Consider the following 9,694-nt stretch of genomic DNA (forward strand, 5'->3'; position numbering starts at 1 on the left):
GATTCTCCGCCCCCCCCCCTTTTTTTTTTGTAATTCTTTTCTTTTTTGGCGTGGGAAAATAGATTAACAATACAAGAGGTGCGTTTGGTGTCACATTTCATGGTTAGATTAGACTCAACGTGGCGTGATTTCGGTTGGTTAATTTCGTAATTTACATTACATCGTTTATGTACATAAATATATTGACGACTCTCGATAAGCACCGCATGATAATTTTAGCCTCTTTTGATTTTTTTTTTTTTTTTAAGACGACGAATTGTTATAAAACGCATACAATTGAAAAGCGTCACTGAACGCACCACACTCACTACAGATGTCACGTTGGCTATAGGCGAGATGCCGCCACAGCGGACGAAATGTTTCGAATTCAGGTGGCGAGAATTCTGAAGTCCTTTACAATTTTGGTAGCAAACTGATGAATACAAATCTAAAACGCGCCGGAGCCCTAAAGGTATGAGGTAGGTTCGTTGAACGCACTACGCGGAAGTGAGGCTTTGATCCAAGCTGATCCGTCAATATGGCACCCAAAGATCCACTTCTCAGCGCCCTCAAAGGTAACGACGACTTCCACGACAGGGGATTGGCATACATGGTTTTTTTATTTATCATGGGTGTTTTTTTTCCTCCATTCCAGTGTGCTTACTGAACCTCCAGTCTGAAGATGGGCAAGCGGTGACGGACAGCAACCCTCACCTCACCTCTTGCTGCCAGCTTCTTGAGCTGGTCCTCAGGAAAGGACTCCAACGTTAGTGGCACCTCACTTCTCTTTTTCCTTTGTGGTCTTGATGGGTTAGCTGGTGCACACATTGATCAGGTCATTATTTTATCACCTCATCGATCGGGGTATTACCTCATCGCACGGAGTCATAATAACACTTACGGAAAATTTTCCTTTAAAAGGATTCATTGGTTTTGATTGACACTCGCTAAGACGTTTACTTCAGGTCTTTGTAATGGACTAACTTATACATTTAAATAACTTTTCATAGTCAAACACCGCTATTCAAGAAGGATTTGGGAATGCCGCTCAAGTAGCCAATTTTTGCATATACAGTACAATACGACCATTGTAAAGCGTTATGAAAAAAGGAATGACATTTAAGCCCTAAAATCTTCCTCCAAATGTTGATAAACAAATAACCAAAAAAGAATAGTTTACACAGTAAACCTCAAAAATGTTTAAAATTATGGGGGGGGGGTGATACGACACATGTGAAACAATGGCAGCACAGAACGTCTTTGCAGTGAACGAGATTCTGTTTGCTGAGATGTTGTGTAGAATTGATTAACCACAGATTTGCAGGAAAAATATCTGTGATAATAAAAAGTGGAGTTCAAGTTTTATATATATCTCTATCTATCTATCTATCTATCTATCTATCTATCTATCTATCTATCTATCTATCTATCTATCTATCTATCTATCTATCTATCTATCTATCTATCTATCTATCTATATATATATATATATATATATATATATATATATATATATATATATATACAGTATATGTGTGTGTGTATTTGTTGTATAAATATGTTTTTCAGGAATAATTAAAACGCATTTTATTAATTGAATGATAGTATTTTACTTATGCTGTGTTTTACTTCCAGAGCCAGTGCTTGGTCTGGGTCATAGAGACTACTGGCAATGTTTTGAGCAGCTTCTCCACAAAGACACATGCGGCAGGTATAAAGATCATGAATGGTAGAATAGGTGGATCTTAAAGAGACTTTTTAAAAGACATGAATTTTTCACTAATTCCTATTGTCTTTATAGTTTGTGGAATGTGACATGGGCTGTGGAACAGAGTAAAACTTGCAGAAAGCTGATTTCGGCTCAGGGACGAGGCCGTTACCTCCTCAGATTGGCTCTCAGCCGAAAGGCCTTGCCACAGTTCATCGCTCATCTACTGCACACTCCAAAATTGTTAGAGGTCAGAAACATTCTCAGTTTGATTAGTTTTCTAGAAATCAAGTTCAAAGGTCTTTTGTTTTTGCTGTCGGTCAATAATGAAAGTTTCTACTCAGGAAATTGAGACAACACAACCATGTCGGCAGCCACAAAGACCACATAAATATTTTATTGCTAATAAACAAATACTAGTTCATCTTGATCATCAGCCTTGTATTTTTTAATCCTGACTTGAATGCTCATGAACTTTTTTTGAAAAGTCTCAGTCATTTCAAATTTAGGATTTAAATTGTGATGAGTATACAATGCGATCACTGATTACGTCTACACAATCTCAACACATTGTTGGTGAAATAACTGTATAATTAACATACAGTTTTCTCTCTCTTTAGTGGTACAGCCCAGCATTCTCAATCCTCAGAAACGAAGAATTTTCAGGTAAAAGTTTGTTCTTTTTTTTGTAAGGTCAGTAGCTAAATCTTAGCCATAAAATGGATCAACTCATACTAGTGTCAACATGTCACATGTCTGCCTCTTGCAGAACCTTTCATGTCCCTGCTGTTGGTTCTTTCGCAAATGGAATTTGAACTGGACATTGCGGTGAGAGCTGTTTTATTCTTTGGTCAGTTCAATTATATGGTACAATTCTTGAATGGATCTGTGAATAAGCTTCCTCACATAAACTTGTCTCTGTACAGAATTGCAGTTTTTTGGATGAAAGTTGGCTTTTACCGGTAATAATACTACCACTGTATTATTTATTAAAACTTAATCACAAAAACAGTCTGATAATGTATGTTTTCTGCCAGGTGTGTGAGATATATGAAGTGGTGCCGTGTCGACAGGTGGGAATGATCTTGAGGTGTGTCTTTATTTCAGTGTCTTTGATGACGGTCTGTTCCTGTTAGAAACATCATTTGATTACCTCACGATGTGTTTGTTAGTTACCTCAATGGGCGAGTCTTCCTTCTGGACATGATAGCTGGCAGCCAGGCGCATGTTGACAAGTTTATCAGCCGTGGCGACGTTATTGACGAGATCAATGGTACTTGTCTGAGGAATTCCAAGAACGGACAGGTATTTAATTCCTTATGCATTAAACACACACGGCCCCGGAAGGTCTAGGGTTCTCAAATGCGGGTACTTGAAGACACTTCAGGGTTTATGTGAGATTTCAAAGATATCCACAAATCTAATTTGATGCTTTTTAATAGTGTCACAGGAACAGTACATTTTTCTTTTCAATTTATGAAGAAATTAATTGGAACATGAAACAACTTGTTTAGAACAGAGGTTATCTAATTCAGATGTTCTCAAACTGAGAACAAATCCGACTGAATGCTTTTTAAAGGTGTCACAGGAACAGTACATTTTTCTTTTCAATTTATGAAGAAATTAATTGGAATATGAAACAACTTGTTTAGACCAGAGGTTATCTAATTCAGATGTTCTCAAACTTTTTGGAGTCAGGGATCCCTTTTAGGAAAACACATCTATTGTTGTTTTCAATAAATCCAAATTCGATGTAGTTTTCTTTGTATTTTTTTGTTCAAACAGCTCTTATGTTGTCTTTTCCTTACTAGATGAAGTGAACAGTCTTACAAACGCATCCATAGCTAAGTAGATAACGTAGATTCTGTGGGCGGAGTGGTCAAAATTTTTTGATGATGATGTGAATTACGTGAGTTAATTTTATGAATTTCAAAATGATTACATTTTTAAAAATGTATTAAACTGGTTGATTTTTTTTTATTGAAGAGTCATGAATACATTCACAATTTAATAGAAAATAAATTTAAATTAACATATATATATATATATATATATATATATATATATATATATATATATATATATATATATATATATATATATATATATATATATATATATATATATATATATTATAAATAAGCCAAATTATTTAACAACCACTGCTCTAATGTTGTAAACCAATCTAATAGAATGCTATAACAGGAATAGTACAAATTTTATACTGATGCACATTGTTAGGAGTGATGCACTTTTATTTTGGACTTGCAGAATGTAATACACCTAAAGAATATGCTAGAAATGTACTGTAGTTTCAAGGTTTAATGACATGATTTGTCATTAAACCTTGAAACTACAGTACACTTGTCACTTGTTTTTCATCCAAAAATCCTTTGTAGTTGGGGGTATTTGGCTGGAAAAAAAAATTACACAATCCCCAATCATTGGAAAAATGGTTGAAAACAGCACGTCTAAAAGACAAACATTGTAAGGTTAATAACTTAATTAGCCTCAATTACAAAGTCCCAGAACTCGTTCCTTATGTGCGGTAGGCAGGTGTGGTTCTATCACGGCTGAAAGGCTGCTTCCTGTCCATCCGCATTGTGCGCTGGCGGGCTCGGGACGGAACCGTGTATCGTCCTCTCGTCAAACTGCTGCGAGCTCTGAGGATAGAGAACCCGTGGCTGCAACCTGGGCCCGCTCCCTGCCAGCATCTCACCGCCAATGACCAGAGAACCTCTCCTCCAACTCAGTGCCTCAAAGAGGGAAGGCAAGTCAGTGCCCAAACGAAATACTGAAAGCCGAACATTAAATAAACTGCCAAACATTCCTATTTCCCCTTCGCAGGATTGTCTACATTGTCCAACTGTTGGGGGAGAAAAACATAGGAATGGTAAATCATTGTTTTGTTTTTCTTAATTTTGTGGACATGATTTGAGGGGTGTGTAACACTTTTGTTTGTATGTAATGTGTAAATATTTTTAGTTTGGATCCAAGGAGGTGTTGCAGTATGCTATTTCACACGTGTTGCAAGAAAACCTGCCAAGCAAGGTTTGTATGCCGCTCCCCTGCTTGGGGCTCTGAAAAGCCACTCTTCCTTTCAATTTTAATGAAAACACAAACATTGTCCTCTGTTCTACAGGAAGTGCTTTTAGATATGCAGGAAACACATTTAACGTGTACAGAGAGCAGCAGTAAACTGGTGGGTGTACACGCTGTATTTACTGCGAGGAATGAGAACTTTTTCAAATCTGAAATCTAATCATGTTGAAATTCCATAGACACTGTGTGAACATCACTATCCAGAAGTATCATGCGTTGGGAGATACGCTCAACCAGATCACACCATATTTGGCTTCTGTATAGTGTAAGTAGACATGGAATATACATTATATGTTTGAATGTTAGTGTGATAGGTCTCAGTTCTCTCACAACAGCTAAATGCATGATAATTTCTTCCATCTTATGGTTAAGCATAATCATTGTTCTGACCTTCACTAAACAGATGAACCAAGACATTCATTTGCAGGAAAATAAAAGAATGCTCATTACAGGACCATGCTTAGAAATCCCTGTATACACTTGCACTATTTAATGATATCTAACGCAAGCGTAATGGTCTTCATTTAATTTTCATTTGACGGAATCCTCTAGTCTTCAAAATCATTGCTTTTCAGGAGACCCCAAAAATGGCAAAGTTCTTAAAACCATTATCACAGGGGTGTCAAGTATGGCCCATGGGCCAAAGCTAGCCCGCCATGAGGTATAATCCGGTCAGAAAGATGACTTTGTGAAACGATAAAAAAATGGATGGATGGAAGCAATAAAGTTCAGATTAGCATTAGCATCTAGCTTCATCACTACTGCTCATTTCAGGTAAAATTCTTCGATTTCTCCAAAGAGATTCACAATGGGCTAGTGTTGCCATCTGGGCCATCACCAAATATTCAGCTTTGGCCTATGTTGGATTATAGACAATCGAATTTGTATTTATTTTTAAATTTACTTTATTTAGAGCTCAGCAAATAGCGTAAAGCACTACATTATTTGATGTGACAACATGACTTCTTTGTGAGTTTTCAACTTCTCCAGGCCAAAAGTAGGGTATTTAACAAAAATGTCATTAACACATTCCGCCCCCTAAAAAAACATATTTTTATTTGTTTTTAATAAGGAAACTAAGACTATAATATTGTACTTTACAAAACTTCTTCTGTTATGTATACTGTATATCATTAGATGGGTGCCACCCAGTGTCTAAAATTAGACACTACAGCACCAATTTATTGTTCAGTTTTCTCTGCACTTTACTGTACTCCTTGAAAAGACGTTGTACCTGTTTTGATTGGGGCATTTTCCTTCCACTGGATATTTGTATTTCATTGTCTTTATCCATCCATCCATTTTCTACAGCCACTTAGTCCTCACAAGGATCACAGGCTTGCTGGTGCCTATCCCAACCCTTTTAGGGGCAGTAGGCGGGACGAGCTAAACTGGTTGCCAGCCCATTGCAGGGCACACGGAAACAAACGACTGCTCATACTCACTTGTTTTTAATTTATGCATAAATTATTTTTCAATTCATTTTTGCATGTATTCTGAACATGTATTTTATGAACAAATGGAAAAAAAGGCCATTGTACATATTCATTCATTTCACGCAATTTAAGGAAAATTTTATTTTGGGATATTTAGAGGACCAAAATGGAAGTTACTTTACTTCTTTATACTATACAATTGACCGCTCCTGTGTGCCGGGAATTATACATCGCAAAAATCTTCATGTAAGTGACACATTGTTTACAAGTAATACACCATTTTACCCATCCAGCCCGTTTAATTGACGAAAATCTGTGGTTTGACACCATTTAGCATGTCGTTGTGAAAATTAGCATTTTCTACAATCTGAATTGATCAATAATTCTAAAAAAAATAAGACCCACACGTGTGGACTGACAAATAGTATACATTTTTTGATAAAAAAAAATTCATCTAGATATAACATGAAGTTTTGGCCTGATGCCATTGATAAGATTAAACTTAACCTTCTCTTTGTACTTGATCTCAACAATAATAGTCAAAATCACTGGAAAAATCTCATATTTATGCTCAACCCATACGACTGATTCATAATTGGTTGTGCTACCTAATGTCGTATCAAATAACATTTTAACAAGTAATTGGTTTACTGTATTTGTAAATTTGATGTCATTTTCAGAAACCGACCACCAGAAACCCCATCCAGCATCCCAACAAGTTTCAACTGTGTGGTGCTCAAGGCTGCTAGTAGTAAAGAGTGTGAGGATATCGTTTGTCGTATAGGTAAGATAATAGAAGCTTAAAAGGGGATAATAAATGTGGCTTAGCCATTTTCAGCAGTAGTTTATAGAATTGTGTGCAACATTTTAAATCACATGCTATTTGCGGCTAACTATAAATGATGCACAGTGATTATGTAACCAGTAGTATGACCAAACCCAGAAATGGAGTCCTGGTCATTACTTTTGATAACATTTTTACTACTTTTTTTTTTCTTCAAAGAAATACTAAGCTGGCATCTTCCTGCTCCAAATGGCTCAAGTTTACTACCCCTTACTTTTACATAGTAGGTCACAGTGTTAACCTTTCTTTGCAGCTGCTGGTTTCAAGCACACCGAGTGGTTTGTATGAAATGTGTAAATAAAGTCCAAAACACAAGCCTGCATCATCAATAAACCACACACACCAGTCTACTCATAAAGAACTTTAATAGAAAGACGTGACAAGTCTCAATTAATAAAATGTAGCTGCCAGGGTTTTGTTCATTGTTGGAAAATATGTAAAAAGCAGTCCAGAAAAATAGGGCCTGCTCCTCGCACCAAGAGTTGTGTAACAGTAGTGAAGATCGATCCGTTGGGCAAGCTGCATTTTGTGCCAGAAATGGTCAATAGGTGCCAACATTGCTGCGACTACCATGGATGGAGGTAATTATCCACAAAAACTTGAGGGAGGGGCTGTGATGGACTTTTCATGCAGCAACAATCCACATACATAACAGGCAAATCTTTCTACAACTACCTATTAGCTTGTGGAATGGTTGATGGCTAAAATACGATACAAAAGTCATAAACTCAATACCCAAGAAATAATTAAAAAAAAGAAAAAAAGTCCACAAAAATTGTTAGGTATGATAAATAGGATTATTTGTCTTGACACCAGCCAAGAGGTTTAGGCCCTTTCTCCCCTTATCCTGCGGGCCAGCTGGATGTCTTTGGGCATGATGGTGACACGCTTGGCGTGGATGGCGCACAGGTTGGTGTCCTCAAACAAACCCACCAGGTAAGCCTCGCTGGCCTCCTATAAGGAATCAACAGCAGAAAAGCTGCCGATAAACTGCATAAAATCCACAGTGGCCGACATGTATGGGTTTATATTTACCTGAAGAGCGCCAATGGCAGCACTTTGGAATCGGAGGTCAGTCTTGAAGTCCTGGGCAATCTCTCTCACCAGGCGCTGGAAGGGCAGCTTGCGGATGAGCAACTCAGTGGACTTCTGATAACGACGGATCTCTCTCAGGGCCACTGTTCCCGGCCTGAGGAAACAAGTCAATTCTGAATATCGCGTCATAGTTTACGTCATGCTCTAACGTCACAGTCGTTGGAGCTCACCTGTAGCGATGAGGCTTCTTCACTCCTCCTGTAGAGGGCGCACTCTTCCTGGCTGCCTTGGTCGCGAGTTGCTTTCTTGGCGCCTTTCCTCCAGTGGATTTACGGGCAGTTTGCTTGGTACGGGCCATCTTTTACGATCTGCAAGAAAATATCGCACCTGAATTAAGAGTGGTTCGAATATTCAAAAAACCGCTCGACGTGTAGGGTGTGAAGCAGTTAACTAGCCGTGCCAACATGCTAGCCTAGCCCATAACAAGACGCCCATCCCCCTCCCGCCTAAAAACTAGGGAGTCTGATTTAACGTCGGCAACTGATCGCAACTAAAATAAAACTTCCCGCATCAGCAATTATATTTGAAGTCGAGTGAGTTTATTCGACACAATTCATCACGGTACGCAATGGCGGACACAGCCATGTTTTTCGACAAGAGCCGGCGATTGTCTGGCGCCAAACAGGCCGCCATTAGCCTCGGATTGTCGTCTTCGCCATTTTCGCTCCCATTTCACCCCCACTCGACATTGCGACTTATTTCAAAGAGCTTTAGGTAACCAATGATTAACGGCAAACAGACCATGTTTAAATAACATAACGCATCTGTGTGTTGCTTCGTCGATCTTACCAAACATAGGATGGACGATCACTATCTATTTTCGTATAAAATACAGAATAAACGAGTCTATTGTCCTTGTAAGGACCAGCAAAACGGCCTGAACGTCAATCTAACAACACAGTGACACAAATAGTTGCTACATCACGATGAAAGCAGTGAAACCATTTTCGAAGGATTAACACATTAAAAAATACATATATTATTCACCTTTGTGACGCTTCTGTTGTTGTGAAACGAGTGACTTGTGTCGTAGGCGGGTTGTGGTCACCTCAGTAAATGATCAATGCTGGTTGGAAGCTTGAGGCCAAGTATTAATAGTGTGGCGTGACGTCATATTGCAAAGCCACTTCACGTTCATTGGTACATTGTGGATTAAGGCCATATGATAACACCCATTGCGATGTGCCAAACAATGATACAATGCGCTACAACCGTTTCAGGTTTTCTATTCATGTGTTCCTTATTTGGTCAAAATTGTATTTGATTATAATACCAGAGTTCCGTATTAACTTCATATAACCAATCGACCTGATTCTTTGTTATCCAAGATAAGGCAGCTGTAATTCCTTCAACTGAGGCATATACCTGTCTCATTTGATGTTAATTCCTTATCACTGTTATTACGTTATTCCATCTGAAATATCGTTTTGTTTGTCAGTAAGATTTGTGAATGAAATCAAAATTACAACAATCCCAACATGTCCTGAACGTAGCATTTTGTACTACTTCCTCCAATCTCGCGCAAACTCA

The 9,694-nt window shown here is 38.1% G+C and overlaps 2 protein-coding genes across 2 annotated transcripts; one reads left to right on the plus strand and one right to left on the minus strand.

Annotated features, from left to right (window-relative positions):
- The first annotated feature begins 37 nt into the window (after nt 1–37).
- Nucleotides 38–7,384, plus strand: LOC148409306 (uncharacterized). Its single transcript, XM_088439161.1, has 16 exons — nt 38–554; nt 635–745; nt 1,615–1,690; nt 1,781–1,937; nt 2,308–2,353; nt 2,457–2,515; nt 2,614–2,649; nt 2,725–2,777; nt 2,860–2,992; nt 4,240–4,457; nt 4,535–4,580; nt 4,673–4,738; nt 4,830–4,889; nt 4,969–5,054; nt 6,906–7,009; nt 7,323–7,384. Exons 1-16 carry the CDS (start codon nt 518–520, stop codon nt 7,355–7,357), a joined length of 1,323 nt encoding a protein of 440 aa, XP_088295287.1. The 5' UTR covers nt 38–517; the 3' UTR covers nt 7,358–7,384.
- A 31-nt stretch (nt 7,385–7,415) lies between these two features.
- On the minus strand, nt 7,416–9,299 carry LOC148409307 (histone H3.3A). Its single transcript, XM_088439162.1, has 4 exons — nt 9,152–9,299; nt 8,335–8,472; nt 8,105–8,258; nt 7,416–8,023 (listed from the first exon to the last, which is right to left on the minus strand). The coding sequence occupies exons 2-4, from the start codon at nt 8,460–8,462 to the stop codon at nt 7,895–7,897; spliced, it is 411 nt and encodes a 136-aa protein (XP_088295288.1). The 5' UTR covers nt 8,463–8,472; nt 9,152–9,299; the 3' UTR covers nt 7,416–7,894.
- Nucleotides 9,300–9,694: the final 395 nt, after the last annotated feature.

Source organism: Hippichthys cyanospilos, chromosome 17, assembly GCF_059441005.1.
Source record: "Hippichthys cyanospilos isolate Australia breed blue-spotted pipefish chromosome 17, RoL_Hcya_1.0, whole genome shotgun sequence".
Taxonomy (NCBI): Eukaryota; Metazoa; Chordata; class Actinopteri; order Syngnathiformes; family Syngnathidae; genus Hippichthys; species Hippichthys cyanospilos.

Bases quoted from the DNA above. Each gene is read 5' to 3' on its own strand.
- LOC148409306 (XM_088439161.1), top strand. From the start codon at position 518: ATGGCACCCAAAGATCCACTTCTCAGCGCCCTCAAAG. The intron at 4,458-4,534 runs GCAAGTCAGTGC...TCCCCTTCGCAG, and splicing joins CAGTGCCTCAAAGAGGGAAG to GATTGTCTACATTGTCCAAC. The intron at 4,739-4,829 runs GTTTGTATGCCG...TCTGTTCTACAG, and splicing joins AAGAAAACCTGCCAAGCAAG to GAAGTGCTTTTAGATATGCA.
- LOC148409307 (XM_088439162.1), bottom strand. From the start codon at position 8,462: ATGGCCCGTACCAAGCAAACTGCCCGTAAATCCACTGGAGGAAAGGCG. The intron at 8,259-8,334 runs GTGAGCTCCAAC...TTGTTTCCTCAG, and splicing joins AAGAAGCCTCATCGCTACAG to GCCGGGAACAGTGGCCCTGA. The intron at 8,024-8,104 runs GTAAATATAAAC...GATTCCTTATAG, and splicing joins CTGCCATTGGCGCTCTTCAG to GAGGCCAGCGAGGCTTACCT.